The sequence below is a fragment of the Acipenser ruthenus genome, chromosome 7, assembly GCF_902713425.1.
Source record: "Acipenser ruthenus chromosome 7, fAciRut3.2 maternal haplotype, whole genome shotgun sequence".
Classification (NCBI taxonomy): Eukaryota; Metazoa; Chordata; class Actinopteri; order Acipenseriformes; family Acipenseridae; genus Acipenser; species Acipenser ruthenus.
In genome coordinates, this window is record NC_081195.1 from 8,433,446 (window position 1) to 8,452,161 (window position 18,716).

Here is an 18,716-nt window from a genome sequence, read left to right on the forward strand (position 1 = left end):
TTCTTTTTAACGTTTTTATTTCTATTTAAACAGCCTGTAAACAAATGAATCTGTACGAAGAATATATTGTTTGTATATTTCGCTTCTTTTTTGTTTTTTGTAACGGTGTAGCTGATGAATAAAATACGACATTGTTTAAAAAGATTCCTGACTCGGGTCTTTCTTGAGTGGTTCGTTATTGATCCTACAGCACTGTTTCATCCCACTGGAATCTCAGCCCATTGAATCGAATGGAGGGGCAAGGGCTGGATGCGAATCGCCAACCTCAGGGTTCGAAGTCAAGCGTCTTATCGTTCAACTAAAGAGCAAGCTCTGCAGTCGACTGGGAAGCTCAGGTCTTACGCTATTGTCTGTACTTTTAAAAGGTTCAGTTATATGCAGCAAAATAATCAAATTTTCATATCAGATTTTATTTAAAAATAAACGTAACACAGAAAAAGACATTGGCATGCCGTCTTCACTTTGAAAGTGCCAGGACTTCCTATTGCATCTAATATGAATACATTGTCAAATACATTATCTCTTTCTCGCTATATAAAAATCTTCGACAGCATCACTTGCACAGACATGGAAATACAATTAAAATAAAAGTCTTAAGCGCTCTTGGTGAGTCAGAGAGAAGGATGGGCAGATGTGTCTGCAGTGGATCTGTTTCAGTAAACATTGTTATTCATCAGATACAGTACCCTGGTATTGAGATATCCTCCAGTTTAATCCCAGCGTATCACAGTAACAGATTCCTGAAGAAATCCAGACACAGTCCAAGCACCCCCGCTAATGTCACAGTGAGGGATTGTGATGTCACTATGAACTTGGGAGTGACCACTTTTTGCAAAAGGGGGGGGGGTGGAGTGTCAACTGAATTGACAGCATGGCAACCAAGCTTATGATTTGTTTTGTGTTGTTTTTTTCTTCTTTAAATTAAAAATAGTTGAATCCATAACTTCTACAAAAAACACCCTTTTATATCATCAGAAAACAACTTTGGCATGCAGTAGACTGCTTCTTGTTTTCATCCTTTTAAGGATTGTATTTATTCTTTAAGTCCTGCGGAGATGTCAAACTCTTCGTCACACAGGGCTAGATAAAGGCCTCTGGAAATGTACATATTAACACAGCGGATGTTTTTAATTAGTGATTTGGAGGTATACTATTTTACGTGATCCACCTGTTTTTAAAAGCCATGGTAATTATGAATTGTGATTCTTCTACAAGCACTATAATGCAGCAGCCCCCTCTCTACTGCGCCAGGGTCTGCTGTCCCTCTACCGCACAGTGTAACAGAGACTCCTGCTCAACCTCTCAAAGGGAAAGGGGGGTTTGTTTTGGGGAGAGGGGTTTGTTAGAACTATTAACCCGGGTTCCTGGTTACAACGTCACCGTGCTGGACTGTGATGCCACCATGCTGATTTGTGATGTCACTGTGCTGGACTGTGATGTCACCATACTGGATTGTGATATCACTGTGCTGTACTGTGATGTCACAGAGCTGGAAGGGAGGGAGGGATGTCTGCTGGTCTCAGGAGTTGGCTGGAACAGACTCGTCCATCTTCTCTTGCTCTAGCTGCTCTGTCAACTGACTGTCATAGCCACTGTCCACCTTCACCTCTGAGAGTAAGGGAGAGACAGGGGAGTGTTAGCACACAGACACAAAACAAAGGAGTGCTCTCTCATTATTTTGGTATCTAGTATGTAGTGTTCCGCGGTCTGGGAAAAAGAAATGACTGCAGCAGTCATGGTGAATGCCGGAGAGAAGCTTGGTGTGGAACTATTTTAGATTTCAACCAGATGACAACAGCAATCTGGTTTAATGTTGTTTGAATACATTGGAACCTATTTTCAGTGAAAAAAATAAATAAATAAATAGAATTTAGCATGGTATCTTATCGAGGCTCCGTACATGAAGTATCGCAGAACACTACTAGCATGTAAACACACGTTACAGTCAACATGGCCTGACAGTTAAAAAAACAAAAACAACATTCTTCAGATTAGGAATGAGGGAACATGTAATGAGGCATCGCTGCCTCTTCTATTTGCAATCTGGTATTTTATGCTAAAAAAATTTGGAAAAAAAAAAATAAATGGTGAATTAGGGAAGGGTCCTTATACAGGTAAATGCAGGCTGTCAACATGGTCTTACTGTGAATTCGTGACCAAATTATCGAACTGTGAATTATCGAGGGAGCATTGCTCTACAAAAAAACTTTTAATCACCTTTACAACTCGAAGAAGCATTACATCCTTCTCTATATATAAATGTAAATACAATTCAAATAAAAGTCTGAAGTGGTCTTGGCGAGTCAGGCAGGTGCTGGCACTCTGTGTGTGCGTTGTGTCTGCGGTACACACTGTTTTTCAGGATATCAGTACAGTGCCTGCTCTCCTCATTAAATCCTATCTGACAGCACACTTCGAATTTTGCAGCTTCCCAGCGTCAGACCCTGATGGTCAGGTTGAAGCGGGGGGTTTACTGGCCGTTGTTCCCCTCCCCTACTCACCTGTGGTGTGGGTCTTGTCCTTGAGCCCGGCCTCCCTCAGCACCCTCACTCCCTCATTGAGACCCAGAGCCTGCAGAGCATCAATCAGGCACTCCACACGGCCTCCCGCCACCTGAGAGAGAGAAAGAGAGGAGAGGGAGGACACACTATCAGAACTCTTCAACACAGGGAAAGGGCAAGTACAACACAATTCAAAGTGCACTGAAACCTGAGAGAGGAGAGGCAGATTTAAAGAAAAAATGATAATGCAGTACCTCATCTTTATTTCACTATCTGGCTTACACATAAACCCCCACCCTCGAAATATTGACAAACGGTGAATTATTGAAGAAAGCAATAACACATGGCAGGGTGTTCAAAGACGGTCCAAAATCCACACGCATATGGGCGTTGTTCACCCAGGCCTGCGGATTTTGAAATACTAATGACAAGCATTTCACTTGAAGATGAAACTTTTTTGTCATTGAATTTATTTATTTTCGTGTTTCTGAATTCGGTACTATGGCGTGTTTAACAGTGCTAGTTCTGAGTTTGCGTCTGTCCCAGTTGGAGCTGTGGGGCCGGGTTTGAGGCTGTGTGGTTTTACCTGGTAGCCCTGCAGCAGGCTGTGGCAGGGGGAAGGGCATTCCTCATACAGGTCAGCCAGGGTCCTCATGCCCAGCTTCTCTGCCAGCTGCTTCCACTGAACCTCCCCCGCACTCAGGGCAGTGCTGAGCCGGGCCAGGGTGTCACTGTCCAGGGTGTCCCTGTCCAGGGGGCAGACAGTACCTGCAAGGGGGGCTGAGAGAGACAAAGGGTTAATAAGGGAGGAGAGTGTGCCTGCAGGGAGGGGGAGCGAGAGAGAGAGAGATTTAGGGTTTACAAGGTTGAGTATAGAGGGGGGGCAGAGTGGTAAAGAGGGGTTCAGAGGAGAGAGAGAATGCCTGCAGAGACACAGGGTTAATAAAAGGGGGTACAGGGGGTACAGGGGGTACAGAGTGGTAGAGTGGTAGAGGGATATGAAGGGTGTGTACCGGTCTTCAGCTTGGTGGGGGTCTTCCCTGGTCGTCTCGGCTTCCCCTCCAGGATGTCCTGCACCTTCTGGTTCTTGGCCAGGTCTAGGGGGGTGTGTCCTCGCATGGGGGGTCTCTTGCGAGGGTTAGAGGCCAGGCTGTGTGGGCGTGCGGTGTGGGTCTGTGCTATCTCTGCCCCCTCTCCCCCACTGCTCTCCTCCTCCTGTGTTTCCTCCCTCTCTTCCTCAGATAAGGACCCAGAGGACATGCAGACTGGCTCATCATTCTCCACCAACCTCTCGGCACCTGCGGGGGGAAAGCAAGTAAAAGCAAAGTTATTTTTTTGCACTCACACCAAGGTTAAAAATCCACATTAGTCTTGTACCCAGTCCTGGGTATCCAAATTCCCTTGATAGGTGTATTAATACTTTATAAAAGTTTACCCCAATATTTTTGCAGTTTTCCCTCCATGCTTTTCCCATGGTTATATGATGCCATAGTTTACCCTCAATTGCCATGTTTATTAATAAACTTTACCATACCTTGCTATTCTTTACCATGCTTACCCCATGCTTTATTACTGCTATGCTTTTACTATGGGAAACTTTTATAAGGATAATAAAAGATCTGATCACACTTCTCAGCATAGCATGAAATAGTCATGACTGAATCTGCAGGTTTACTAATAGGAGATGAGCCTGCTGTGTAGAGGTGAGCTGCAGTGCGGTGTGATAACAGTGTGACACTGAACTGACCTGCAGCGATGAGCATGGAGCACAGCACAGGGGAACCCTGACTGGCAGCCAGGTGCAGGGGGGTGTTCCCACCGAATGAGCAGACATTCACATCAGCGTTCAACTGGGGAGAGGAGCGAGAGAGAGAGATCAGCGCATTGTACAGCACGGTCACGCAGAAGGTCAGCGCACATACAGACACACGCGCAAACAGGCACACAGTCAACCACATACAGAGAGAGAGAGAGAGAGAGAGTCGCACACACACACACATATATAGAGAGAACACACATATTTACACTGTCCGCCACACACACACGCAGACAGACAAACAGACAGACAGACAGACAGGCACACCCACACACGCAGACAAACAGACACACAGACACACACCTCTGTAATGAGTAGGCAGGCCACAGCGAAGAGGTCCTGCTGTACAGCCAGGTGCAGGGCAGTGCAGCCACTCTTCCTCTCCACTGCATTCACCTCCGCACCGGCATCAACCAGCATGCGCAAGCACTGCTCACCGGACTTTTGCACCGCAAGGTGAAGGGGGTAGAGACCTGACAGAGAGGGGGAGAGAAAGGGGGGTTAGATCTGATAGAGATGGGAGAGACAAAGAGGAATTAGCTGGCTCTCAGATCCTCAGTACAGCATTGAGTTCTCTATACTAGACTGAATTGAATTAGCGGGCTCTCAGATCCCCAGTACAGTACTGAGTTCTCTAGACTAGACTGTGTTGAATCAGCTGGCTCTCAGCTCTCCAGTACAGCACTGAGTTCTCTAAACTGTATTGAATTAGGTGTCTCTCAGACCCCCGCTCTATCAGGTGTGTTAGTCAGGTAGGCTCACCATTGTAGTCAGGTGTGTTGAGCAAGTAGCGGCTGTGTGGTTTCAGGTGACTCAGCAGTATCCGCAGCATTTGCTCGTCGCCGGTGGGCGTAGCCAGGTGCAGCACCGAGTTGCCATAGCGATCCAGTGGGGTGGGGTCAGCCCCTGCCTTCAAAAGGAAGTCCACGATCTTGTGCTGCTTTGTGATCACAGCCAGGTGCAAAGGAGTCTGGAGAGAAAAACAAAAAACATATAGTAGTTATGCAGCACAGCCCCAACAAGTGTATTGATTGATGTATCGCAGGATGTATTGATCCACCTGCCTAGTGGAGCACTATATTGTATATTGCTACATTGCCAGGCTGCTGCGTTGCTGGTTTGTTACCTGCCACTATATTACAGGTGTGTTACTTGTCTCAGGTGTATTGCTGGTGTGTTGCCGGTGTGTTACCGGTGTGTTACCTGTCTCAGGTGTATTGCTGGTGTATTACCTGTCTCAGGTGTATTGCCTGTGTATTTCCTGTCTCAGGTGTCTTGCTGGTGTATTATTGCTGCTGTATTGCTGGTGTATTAACTGATCAGGTGTATTGCCTGTGTATTACCTGTCTCAGGTGTATTGCCTGTGTATTACCTGTCTCAGGTGTATTGTTGGTGTGTTGCAGGTGTATTACCTGTCTCAGGTGTATTGCCTGTGTATTACCTGTCTCAGGTGTATTGTTGGTGTGTTGCAGGTGTATTACCTGTCTCAGGTGTATTGCCTGTGTATTACCTGTCTCAGGTGTATTGTTGGTGTGTTGCAGGTGTATTACCTGTCTCAGGTGGTTGATCTGGTTCAGGATCCTCTGGTCTGGGATGCTCACAATGACCTGCACCAGCTTCTCCACCACGCTGGCCTGCTGGTGAATGATGGCTAGGTGCAGAGGACTGCAGAGACACAGGAACACATTACACTCTGTGAATTGGGTCATTCCTTCATTCACTCACTCGTTCATTCCTTTCTTCATACATACATTCTTTCTTTCATTTATTAATTCCTCCTTTCACTATTTCATGCCTTTGTTCACACTTTCATTACTTCCTTCACATATTCCTTCATTCCTCCTTTCACTCTCTCACTCCTCCCTCCCTTCCCCTCACTCACGTGTCCCCGTTCTCGTCCTGCACCCCGCACAGCTGTCTCTGCACAGCCAGCAGCATGCGAGCGTCTCCCGTGCTGGCGTAATCGAGCAGAGCGCGGGCCGTGCGTCTGGCCGTCAGTGTGGCCTTGGACTGGAGGAGCGATGCTGCAACACACACCAGAGACACAGGGTTACAGCAGGGACACACACACACACACACACACACCAGAGACACAGGGTTACAGCTGGGACACACACACACCAGAGCCACAGGGTTACAGCAGGGACACACACACACACACACCAGAGTCACAGGGTTGCAGCACTAGATACAGGGATAAAGAGATATTAAATAGGAAGAGGAAAATCTTGGACAAAAGTTTAGACACAAAATCAAGTAGATAAACGTTTTGAAAAAAAAGTTGTTCACTTGACTTTCCCTAACATAAACAGAACCAACAACAACTGTGATTCTGACATGACTGATCCTCTTTGTTACCCTGTGAACCCCCAAGGCCTTACCGATCTGTATGAGCTGCTGCTGTGGGGTCAGCCCCCCTTGAGGGGCCCCACTGCTAGCAGGGGAGTCCTGTCGCTGCGCTGCTCCAGGCATCTGGGTGCCCCCCTGGTATCCTCCCCCCATGGGGTTGTAAGAGAAGCTGGAGTTCACTGAATGGGGAAAGGGGTAAAAACCACCGCCTGGAGGCAGGGATGAAATAAAAAATAAAAATCGATATACTGACTGAGAATGCCCTGTTGCCAGAACTTAAAACTCAAGGAAGCTATTTCAAATCCTTACAAATCAAGAAGACTTTAGCCTAGAAACGTACAAGGAAAGCATGTGTTACTGAGCCCCAGGGCTCCCTTGAGGGGTACTCACCTCCTCCTCCTGCCCCCCCTGCTCCGAAACCCCCCGGCGGACCCCCAGCCCCACCTCGCCCGTAGTGGTCCTGGTAGTGAGGGAGGGGCTTCAGCTTCTTCCTCTGAACCTCCTCTTTGTCTGAAAGAGGGAGAGAGAGAGAGAGTGGGAGAGCAGTCAATATGTTGAAACGCAGATACCTGCAGATTAACCAAACACGTCCAATCAACACAGACAATGAATAGAATTGATCCCTCCCCCCCTCCCTCCCTCCCTCCCTCTCTAACCCTGCCTCCACTCCCCCCCCACTCTCCTCCCCTCCCCTCTCACCTTGTATCTGGGGGTGGTATGTAAACTGCTTGGGCTCGCTGGCGTCACCCCCCTTCTTGCGTTTGAGCTGCAGGAACACGGTGACGGGGCGATCTATCTGATTCCTCCTGTAGGGAGGGGTTTTGAACACGATGGCATACTGCAGCAAGGGAGACAGGCACAGGGTGCAGAGTCAGCGAGGGACTAGGTTGCAACCAGACACTCATATGACGATACGCAGGTCCAGATACGATAGGCATCCTGATAGCCAGCTTGTATGATGCATAGTAAGATCAAATGGTGGACCATTTTGTTAAAACAACAAAATGAAATGAGACAGGGAGAGTATGTATCCATACCAACTATAAAACACACTTAGTCATTCAACGAGCTACTGTATGTTGTGATTTTGGTTGGCAAGGTATTTTTGCAGTTTTCCCCCCCATGCTTTTCCCATGGTTATAATATGCATGTACCATTGTTTACTTACCTATGCTTTACCATGCTTTCACTATGCTATATTACACTTTGCTGTGCTTTTACTATGAGAAACGTCTCTAAGGTACAGCCAGTGGAAATTCCTTTGCATCAGATGGCTTGTATCAGTATCTTTTAAGTCAGCGCTGCTTTCCCAGTCGCTCACCTGCTTGTGCACGTCTGTGGGTGCGAAGTCTCCATATGCCTCCCAGCCATTGTCATCATCCTCATAGAAGCGCACCTCAATATCATCTGTAGACAGACAGAGGGAACGTTAAAGCAAACATCTCAATTAGTTCTTAATTAGATTTTTATTTCTGATTTGATTACTTTATCAGGCATATTTTTTATTTGTTTACAACCTGAAAGCAAAAATGATGCGAATGATGATTTGGAGTAAATAGCTTTGGGAATCTAGCCCTTTCAAAACTGTTTATTTCAAAGCGTTGCATGCGAGATCTGCACAGTGCAGGACAGGCAGGATTCACAGAGCTGTTTTGTCAGCCTGTGGGTGGAGGAAGTCTCTCTCTCACCTTTCTGCACTTTGTCACAGAGCAGGAAGATCTCGTCCCCTCCTGTCGCAGAGCCCGACGTCTTGTCCATGCGAGAGATCTTTAGATTCGACGCGTTGGGAGACTCTGAGAGGAGAAAACACACATTACTGTACAGGCAAAGGAGAATCACAGCGGGAACTGTGAGCTGTGTATTGGACTGTACTCACTGCTGTCGTAGATGGGCTGGGAGACAGACAGACAGGCAGACAGACAGACAGACAGGGAACTGTGAGCTGTGTATTGGGGTGTACTTACTGCTGTCGTAGATGGGCTGGGAGATGACAGGTTTCAGGGCGAGGGTGAACCCCCCGTTGCTGTCTTGCAGGTATGCCGTGAACTTTAACCTCACCACGTTCAGGTCCATCACCTTGCCCAGCTCCCGAGCCTCGTTAGCTATCTCCTTCTCCTCCTGCTCTGAGAGACGACAGCACAACAACACAGGGTCAATACACAACACGGCAACAAATACACTACACAACAGAGAATAAACACACAACAATCCCCTGCTCTAACTCACCACCCTTACTTTTTAAAAGCTTATAAATACCTTACCTGACCACGAACAGACAACGTAACATGTTTGTTTAGTTAATGTGTTAGTGCAGTGAGTTAATAAAACTTTGACGCATGGCCAGCACACTGGAGCAACATGGAGAGTTCATTTCAGGCACTTACCAGTGATGACCGCGTCGTCCCCTTTTTGCCTCCTCCTCTCCGCCGTCAGCCTCTTGGTCAGCACTTCATTCACCCCCTTCTTTGTGACGTGCAGGATACCCAGGTTATTGAACCTGGACATGACATGTATAAGGCAGACTGGTTAGTATCGTCACATTATGATGCTAAACAACACACAGCCCCAGCAGACACACACACACACACACACACAGCCAGGCAGGTAGGTACATTAGACCCCCACAATGATAAACAGGTACACACACACACACAGACAGACTCACAGATACAGACTGACAGACAGACGCACAGGCAGACAGTTTTAGACACACACACAGACAGGCAGACAGGCAAACACAAGCAAGCACACACGCACACAGAGATTATTACAGGCACATACACTCACAGTCACACAGTCACAGAGACAGTCAAGTATACGCACTGTGCAGTGAGGTCGTTGGGCCCCACGTTGACGCTGCACACCCCGTGTTCACTGCACTGCTTCCCCACCAGGCTGTGCGCGTGGACGCGGGGCGGATCCGAGTGCGTCACCAGCTGCACCTCCACCCTGGCATAGCCCACGTGGTTATAGATCTGCAAACACACAGGACAGCACAACACAACAGCATGAGAACACAGGAATGACAGAACTCAGGAACGATAGAGCTCAAGAGCGAGAGAACATCACGGACAACAGAATGGGTTATATTTTTGACACTGGTTTCCACATGAGGCAGCATGTAGGAACATGTATTTAGATACTGAGATGTTGTGTATGGTGTAGCAATCGACAGCTTTGATTCACCACTCACCTTGACAGTGGGGTAGGTCTTCTTGTTCTTTTCACTGGACGCCCCGGGCAGCCCTCCGTGAGAGGGACCCTCGCACTCGTACCGAAAACGAAATCCTCTCTGCACAACAAAAAACAACACAGAGAGCTGATGAAATTACTGAAGAAAAAAACAAATCCGAAAAGAGGTTGTGAACTTCAAGGAAGCAATAAACATAAAATCATACCCACAGTAAAATCATAGCAAAGTGCAATAGAGTATGGTGAAGGCAGGGTAAAGCATAGGCAAGCACTGTGAAGCACAGATATGCATTTCTTAAAAATGGCAAAGCAAGGAAAACAGTGGAAATGCAAACCATGTGAAAAGCCCGGGGGACAAACTACAAAATTATCCGGGTAAACTTTTATAAGGTGTGCAGTTACAAAAGAAACAAGCATGTATATCTGGTCCTATACCAGGATAAAGAGAGCGCTCTGCTTTCAGGTAGTTCCATCTCTATTAAATAAAAGGAAAGAAATCTCTTCTTACCTGTTTTGGCTCTTCAATTATTGAAAGGTAGGGACCATTAGCTGTGGGGAAAAAAAGAAGTTTAAAGAAAAAACAAAGCAGATCCAATGCAGCTGTTTTCAACCCACAGATTTCACCCTGGATTTTAAAACAGAATTATAAAACCCACATGCTGGCTTTGCAAAAAGATTGTATTATTTTTAATAAAATGATGCCTGTCCACCTTCACAAGATGACATTTTTAAATGCATTTCAAAAGGTCACACATCCGGTAATAAATTCATTGAGAAGCTTTGTGTGGAGCAAACTGTAGTAAAGCTGCAAAATCGAGAATGATTAACCTGCAATTATATCACTTGGCTGTTTGGTTCCAGTTTTTGTAAAATGAACTGAGGTGTGTCATTTATTTCCTTAACTCCTCGTTGCTACCAGCACTCACCTGTCTCCAGGTACGGCTCTGCTTTGACGTGTATGCTTGAGATTGCCGGTATAAAATTATACGTGGATAAATCTTCATAAGTCAGCTGCTGAGAAAGAGAGTGAGAACAACAACTGATCAAAGCACAGAACCTACACAACACATTTCTATTAGTTCATTAGTACATGGCTTGTAAGATGTATTTACTAAGCAGCATTTCATTTTCATTTCATTGACACTCTGTTGTATCTCATAGCTTCAGCTATACTTGTTTCATTGACTAAGAAGTTTGCCAATAGTTTAAAATTAAATGTTTTGTGTTGCTGTTGAATTGCCTGCAACAGTATCGACAGATTCGCTCTTAACACAAGAAGGGGCATGATCTGATGTATTTCTCGTGTATTAGTTTTAGATAATGAGATTCTGTATGGTGGATCAATCAATGGCATTTATTCCTCACTAACTTATCACTATCTGGCAGATGCTTGATTACATTTCAGGTCCAATTCACAAAGCTTGTAAAAAGAGTAATTTTTGTAATAACTTACTTCGCCATCTATCAATAGATCGTCCATTCTGTGAAAAGTGAAAAATAAATCAATTAGTACTGATTAGTGATATAGAAATCAATAACTACTGATCACTGCTATAGTAATCAATTAGTACTGATCAGTGTTAAAGAAATCAATAACTACTGATCACTGCTATAGTAATCAATTAGTACTGATCAGTGTTAAAGAAATCAATAACTATTGATACTGTACCTGTTATAGAAATCAATTCAATTTATGACACAGTTTTCAACATTAAGCAACAGTTTCAAATGTTTAACAGCCTGACAATACTGTAGAAAGGGTAATGGTAAAGGGAATACACACACACACACACTGCTCAGGGATACCCATCACTATCAGGACCTGACACTCGCATTGTGACTTTGTCTACAAGCAGAACAGAAGCAAGGCTTTTACACACTCATGCACACATGCACGCACTCACACTCTTTTCTGGTGTTTATGAGGACACTGCATTGACTCCCATGAAGTTGGGGTAAAAGCAAACACCAGTACAGACATGGCAATAAGACTCTCTCTCTCTCTCTCTCTCTCTCTCTCTCTCTCTCTCTCTCTCTCTCTCTCTCTCTCTCTCTCTCTCTCTCTCTCTCTCTCTCTCTCTCTCTCTCTCTCTCTCTCTCTCTCTCTCTCTCTCTCTCTCTCTCTCTCTCTCTCTCTCTCTCTCTCTCTCTCTCTCTCTCTCTCTCTCTCTCTCTCTCTCTCTCTCTCTCTCTGTGGCTCTGTGTGTTTTTCACTGCCTGCCAGGAAACAGATCGAGATAGGAAAGCCCCCAGAATCCCGAGTCTCAGCACTGTGATGTCACACAGCCCACCTCACTGCAGCGCCTGGGGCTGTCACTCAAAGTAAGGCACTGAGTTTGTTTAAAGAATGAAGGCCCAATTCACAAAGATGCCAGTTATTTTTCTCCGCATTGTTTAACCGGTTCATGCATTTACACTACCATGGGCTTCACTATGCTTTATGACACTTTGCTATGCTTTTACTACAGGAAACTGCTGGTAAATTTTTTTTTTTTTTTTTTACTAAGCATGATCCCATTCTAAATCATTTTCTACATTTTCTGATGTGAAATTACTAAGAAGTCTACTGCTGTGAGCACTTCCCAGTCTTCCTTGCAAAAACAACTCAGTCAAAGCTGAGATCTAAACTTGCCTGTTTTCTTCTCCAGCTAGTCACTTGGTTGTGTCATTTAACAACATTAGTGGGAAATACAAAAATTTATTAAGTTATAAAAAAAAAAGCAGTTTAACCTAAATTAATGTTTGTAAATGCTCTTCAAAAAGTCCTTAAAAAAACTTTCCTTAACCCATTAAGTGCCATTATCCTCATTTGAAGACAGGCTATTTACATTTTTTGCAGTACTTTTAATTCATCTGCCTGTTATTTAAATGTTCTCTTTAACTACAGTGTTATGATAACTTGGCAGGCACACTGGCTTCCCCAGAGTCTGTGACTGAAGCGCACTGATGAGTGAGGATATCCTGGAATGTTTCTGAAGTCTGGCGTTTTGATTTACAATAGAGACGATTCCTCACACACCTGCGATGAGGAACATTCAGAGCCCAGAACCCTGGACCACAGCAGCACGTTCTCTCCGCTTTTACCTATTCCTTACCGTGCTTTCACTGGGCTTTATTACACTTTGCTATGCTTCTACTATGGGAAAACGATTGCTGCACCATACACATTATCTCAGCATCTAAATACATGTTCCTACATGATGCTTAATGTTGAAACCAGCATCAATAAAATTGTTGATTTATATAGCAGTGATCAATAGTTATTGATTTCTATAGCAACCCTTATACAGGTTTACCCCAGAATATTTGCACAGTAATGTTGCAGTTTTCCCCCATGTTTTTCACATGGTATGCATTTACCATGGTTTGCCATGTTCTTTAGGCTTTACCATACCTCCTTATGCTTTACAATGCTTTTCTATGCTTCACCATGCTTGCACTGTGCTTTATTACACTTTGCTATGATTTTGCTTTGGGAATCTTTTAGAAGGGTTAGTGGGAATGAGGTTGGTGGCAGATTCACCACCAGATAGTTGATATTTTGGAATTTCCAAAGAGCAGTTCTGCTTGTTAAGACAACAGGGCCAGGAGTTTCACTACAGGTGATTCAGAGTTCCTTCTAGTGTCTGAGCTTCTCCCTAAACTACAGGGGCTCCCCCATATTGGGAAACCCAACAAGAGTGAGTCTCCCTGCATCGAATTACTAATTTACCTGCAACACACAAACCCTGTGCCAGAAGTCCTGAGTAGGCCTGACCCTGCTGCTGTTGACATCTGAGCAGGTATATAGTCACACACACACACACACACACACACACACAGTGACGGATATCTGTTTCGAGCTCTCTCTATATCTCACTCATCAATTCTATTCACAGGAAATAGAAAATCTCCCCAAAGAGCCTGCCAGACACATATTTACTAGTTTTTCCAGAGTATCTACTGTAGTTCTTGTCAGATGAATCAAACTCCTGATTTTAATTATGCTTTCTTCCCCTGTTGTCGCTGATTGATAAGTGACACCCTGATGGCTTTCTTCAGAGAAGTTTGAAATTCAGAGATGACTCTTCTGCCCCGAAACAGCTCACACACACAAGCATGCACACACACAAGCATGCACACACGCGCGCGCACATACACACATCCTGTTTCACCTGCTTTCCAGTAAGTCTGTGCCAAGACTAATTTTCTTCTGTTGGCAAATTTTACCCGGGCATCGGTATCAAGTCAAACATTCCATTTGAATGTTTGACTTGAAAATTTGAAGAGAAGTTCGGGTAGGTTCCTGTTGTTTCTTCTTGCATTGAGTGGATCTGGTGATTGCTTTCACAGTGGAAAAGGAGTGGGTTGCAGCAGTATGCTGTTACTGGAATGGGGAATTTCAATTTAAAACTAAAAAACTTGCGTGCAAATGGCAAGAATTTTTTTTTTTGGTTTAAGCCTGGGTTTAATACTAAGAGTTTTTTTTTTCTTGAATCCCACACTGCAACCACAGCACTCCAGCAAGCCTGTGTGGTCTCTGCCAGGTGTGCAGAGCAGCACGGCTGAGCTCTTCAAAGGTGAGTGCGGAGGCGACTCTGGGGAGATCTTAACAGAGGCTTGTTAAAGGACGTGCGCGTTTACTGCGAAGGTCTGAGTCATTACACAAACAGAGGGATTTTTTTCGGGATTTTTCTGATGCAAAAAAAAAAAATTTATAAAAAAAGATAAATAAAAATGGGGCCACCAACTCTCTTTCAATGACTTGAGTTGAGATTGTGTTTGATTTTCTCAACTTGCAAAGAGGTGAACATTTTCATTTACCTGCAAAAAAACATGTGTAAAATTGAAGGATGTCCTTGTTCATCTGCTCTCAGCATTAGACATCTCTCCCTCCCAGTCTCTCAGCTCTAACCACTAGACCACTGCCTCCCCCTCCCTCCCAGTTCCTCTGTTCTAACCACTAGAACACACTGTGCCCACCCTCCTCCCCAGTCCTTCCCTTTCTCACAGTCCCTTTGCTCTAACCACCAGGCCACAATGCTTCCCAGTCGCTCTGCTCTAACCACTAGAGCACACTGCCTGCCTCCCTCCCAGTCCCTCTGCTCCGAGAGGCTCACAGGTCAAAGTGAAGGGTAGCATTAGATTTTGCCCGAGGATTTCTGACATTACTGCCAATATGATGTCTGCATCTCAAACAGTTTGAGATGTTCGCAGTTGAAACTGTGGTGGATTGACAAGTACGCTGTTTGAATCAACAATGAATAGGCTACCTTTCTTCTCACAATACAACAAAGTTAATAAAAAAAAAACTACTACTAATAAGAACAAGACATGAATACAGTAGGTAATAACGATTAGTCTAGACTACATACTCCAATTTTCCTGTTCTTTTCAGAAATGCTTACAAAACCAAAACAGGATTTCTGTCTCTGAGTTTGTGTAACAATGACAGTGATCTCACCCAGCGGGCTGACCTATAAAAGTCATCTGCAGTACAATGCTTGTTTATTGACACTGGAGCGGCCGTCAGTTCCACAAACTTCCTGCAGTATTCCCCCTGAAGAAACGTAAGCTTGTGTGTGTGTGACGTGTGACGATGTCCGCGTCAGAATCTGTGTGGGCATGTTAATAATGCTTACAAAGACAAACCCCACCTAACAAGGGCCTAGCTTATGTCCCTGCAATGGGTTTTTTTATTACCTATATATTTAACATAGAATTGGCTTTGTAACAAAGAAACAAAAGTGTGAACATCCTTTATTAAAAACAGATCATTTGTTGTCAGCTTGTCCTGTTCTAACACACTTACAGTAACTACATAAAACACCTTTGTGTTATTCATGGAGGCCATCGTGAAATGTCAGCTAAAAGGCTATTCTCATAGAACAAGGTTGTCTGAAAGCCAAGTTCCCAGTACAGTGCTACAGAAATAAGCTGTAGACACAAGTGTCAAATGATTTCTGTGAAGGGAACTATCCACTGTTATTGTACTGGTCAAACATATTGTGATATTTGACTGCAGTTTGCAGTCATTCGCTATGCTTGCCTGTGCTTTAGGATGCTTTCAATGCTCCACTGTGTTCTGCACACACTTATCATTGTTTATCTCTTACTTAAGCACTTATTGCCACTGTAAACTGGACTCAGGAGCCAGTGCTGTCTGGCTGCTGGTGTGAGGTTGAAATCAGGTCGCCTATCAACCCTGCCTGTGCTGACCGCTTCCTGCCCACCTAACACACACACTCTGGACATGTTTCACAAGTGTACAAATAAAATAAACAATGTCTCGCTAGCAATTACAAAGTTAGTTGACTTTGGATTAGTTAAGTTTAGTTTTTCCACTTTGTGTAGGCAATACATGATTCGTCTTTCTGTGCTCTGGAGCTTTGACAGAACACTGCACAAATGCATACCGTTTTAGAGCCCAGATGTTATACTCAAAATCAGCTGCCCTGTCCACACTATGTAACCGATCTCGAGAACCGTACTCAAAAACGTTTTAGTTAATCCAGCTCAAAGCGTCCACACTGATGTACCGTTTCACGTTTAGTCGGGCTTAATGCGTCTATATTAAAATATTTCGAGTACAGTTCCTAGCAGCGCAATGAACAGTGGAAATCAATATGATAGTATCCCACCATGCACTGTATTTTATTTTACAATAACGTGTTATGCTTCATATTAAGAGAGAGCCATATTGCTAAAAAGAAATAAAACAAGTATTTAAAAAAAGTAAATGCTAACACACACAAGTAGGGCTTGAAGTTTTCGGTTTTTATTTTTAATCAGGTGACGTCCCTTTAAATAAATTGAGGTGATTCTGTTTTTCATAATTAAACTCAGAAAAAAAAAACTGTTAATCACAAAACAACCTTTGTTTTTACCTTCACATCTTGCTTGAGCCTAATTCTGGTCCCCTTAATTTTATTTCAAACAAGCTGACAAATTACTTGAATTGTTCATCCCAGATCCTACTTTTAACTCGCATTTCATGTTTGCAGTGGCCCAATTTAACGTTGTGCTTTTGTTATTTTCCCCACTAGTTTAACAGAGATGTCTTGACAGATTATGTATTTATGTATTTATTTTTTAAGCATACAAATTAACATACCCAGAGTGCACACTAATAGTTCTTCACACACACAAAGCATTCTGGAGGATACACAAAAAATGTAGTTCGGTATTTACAGCCTCCACACTTCTGCCAAACCGCACTATTAGAACCGGACTCGAGACTACCTCCTCAGGTGGTCTCGAGTCCGGTTCTCGGGTACGGTATTAAACGCTGCGTAGTGTGGAAACAACCCGTATTTACCACGTTTCAGCCGGTTTAAAGGCAACTAATATGGAATTAGTTGCCTTTAAAAGGTATTAGTTGTCTTTAAACCGTCTTAAACGTGCTAAATACGGTTTGCTTCCACACTTTAAACTAAAGACAATGTGGACAGGGCCTAAGACACAACACAGTACAGCATTTTTTTAATTCAGGATATCAACTTCGATTTATTCAAGAGCAGCTTCAAGGGGTCATTTTTGGAAATGGAGCTGACTGTTTTTTTTTTTGGAAAACGGTCATTTTGTTTGGCTGCTGTTCTGTCAGGTATTACTGTGCTTGCACAAGTTGCGTTGTCAGCTAGTATCAGAGCACACACACTGGACCACTCCCCCTGCTGGCCATGTTTCAAATCGGTTTGTTTTGTTTTTTTCTTCAGCAGGACTGAATAACACAGACTTAACACAGGCCTGGGATATGACTCGCTGTAGCAGCAACAACACAGAACGAGCTTCAACTTTTACAATGCTATTATTATTATCTTCCCATTTCCTTTCAATATAGGAAGAGAATGGTGAACTTTAATTTCGCATCACGGTTCACGGTACTACAGACTGTAAATAGAGCAAGTACCGTTAGTTAGGTTCAAGATGTCTACTGTACAGAGCACTACTAAATATGTACCAGATTGATGACAATATGATAATATTTTGACAATTAAAATCACAGTCCAGCTCAGTTCAGCACAGTATATGAACTGTGTTGTGTAACGAACTCCTAACAAGTTGCTAAATTGGGCCATACATCAAAGCCCTAACGGTTTCATTACGTGAAACAACAGTAAGTAACGTAATTAAACGAAGCAGACTCGCTACCGACAGTATCGGATCTTTCCAAAACTCACCTTACAGTCAAGCCGTATCACAACGGTGATTTCTTGTAAAACGTTGAATCAGCCTTTTATTTTATTTCCGACGCAATTTTGAATATCTCTGTCCCCACAAAAAGCTCGCTTATGCAAAAAATAAAAAAAATAAAAGAAAGGGAGGAAATCTAGATCTTCACTTGGCTTCAAATGTCAATAGGAACTCGATGTTTACTTATTTTTTGTTAAAGTGTGTAACGCAGTTGAGTATTTTTCATTCTAGACTTGCAACTGCACTGCAGCCTGTTTTCCTTCAGGCGGAAAGTCCCCGACTGATGGGGAATTCCACAGAACGCCGGCATCTCATTGGTTGGAGACCAGAAACAGTCATTGCATACGACCTGATACCCCGCCCACTAAACCACACTGACTGAACTGTCTATGAATGAACACCTGTTACGCGTATTTCTGTACCCCATAGAATTCTGCAACCCCGCATGATTCCATGCCTGTGCAGATGCTGTTTTTCAAAGCTGGACGTGCGCGATATTCCTGTGCCCGAGTCCTGCTGTGTTCTCATGCACTGCCATTGAGTTCTGCTGCAGTTTACAACAAATATTGAAAACAAGACCAAACTAATTCTGTAGCAAAATAAAACAGCACATTTAACACTGATTTTCTACAGTACGCTCAGCCTCCTGCGTTGCTCAATACACGAAACGCTTGATTAACCTTTTA

The 18,716-nt window shown here is 44.0% G+C and overlaps 1 protein-coding gene across 2 annotated transcripts; it reads right to left on the minus strand.

Moving 5' to 3' along the window:
• Positions 1 to 391: 391 nt before the first annotated feature.
• On the minus strand, positions 392 to 18,367 carry LOC117415750 (nuclear factor NF-kappa-B p100 subunit-like). Of its 2 annotated transcripts, none has more exons than XM_059026271.1 (22): positions 18,018 to 18,367; positions 11,312 to 11,339; positions 10,785 to 10,869; positions 10,367 to 10,407; positions 9,860 to 9,958; positions 9,490 to 9,641; positions 9,051 to 9,163; positions 8,631 to 8,789; positions 8,355 to 8,459; positions 7,988 to 8,073; positions 7,366 to 7,504; positions 7,057 to 7,176; positions 6,699 to 6,875; positions 6,200 to 6,341; positions 5,868 to 5,982; positions 5,080 to 5,287; positions 4,621 to 4,790; positions 4,249 to 4,351; positions 3,515 to 3,799; positions 3,088 to 3,281; positions 2,502 to 2,613; positions 392 to 1,608 (listed from the first exon to the last, which is right to left on the minus strand). In XM_059026271.1, the coding sequence occupies exons 2-22, from the start codon at positions 11,336 to 11,338 to the stop codon at positions 1,520 to 1,522; spliced, it is 2,721 nt and encodes a 906-aa protein (XP_058882254.1). In that variant the 5' UTR covers position 11,339; positions 18,018 to 18,367; the 3' UTR covers positions 392 to 1,519. The 2 variants fall into 2 exon arrangements, with proteins under 2 accessions (XP_058882254.1, XP_058882253.1); XM_059026270.1 differs by having other exon boundaries at positions 10,785 to 10,872.
• Positions 18,368 to 18,716: the final 349 nt, after the last annotated feature.

Excerpts from the sequence above, each read along its gene's own strand:
- LOC117415750 (XM_059026270.1), bottom strand. The coding sequence starts at position 11,338 with ATGGACGATCTATTGATAGATGGCGAA. Across the intron at positions 5,983-6,199 it reads CAGGACGAGAACGGGGACAC|TCCTCTGCACCTAGCCATCA; the intron begins GTGAGTGAGGGG and ends GTGTCTCTGCAG. Across the intron at positions 3,800-4,248 it reads CTCCATGCTCATCGCTGCAG|GTGCCGAGAGGTTGGTGGAG; the intron begins GTCAGTTCAGTG and ends TTCCCCCCGCAG.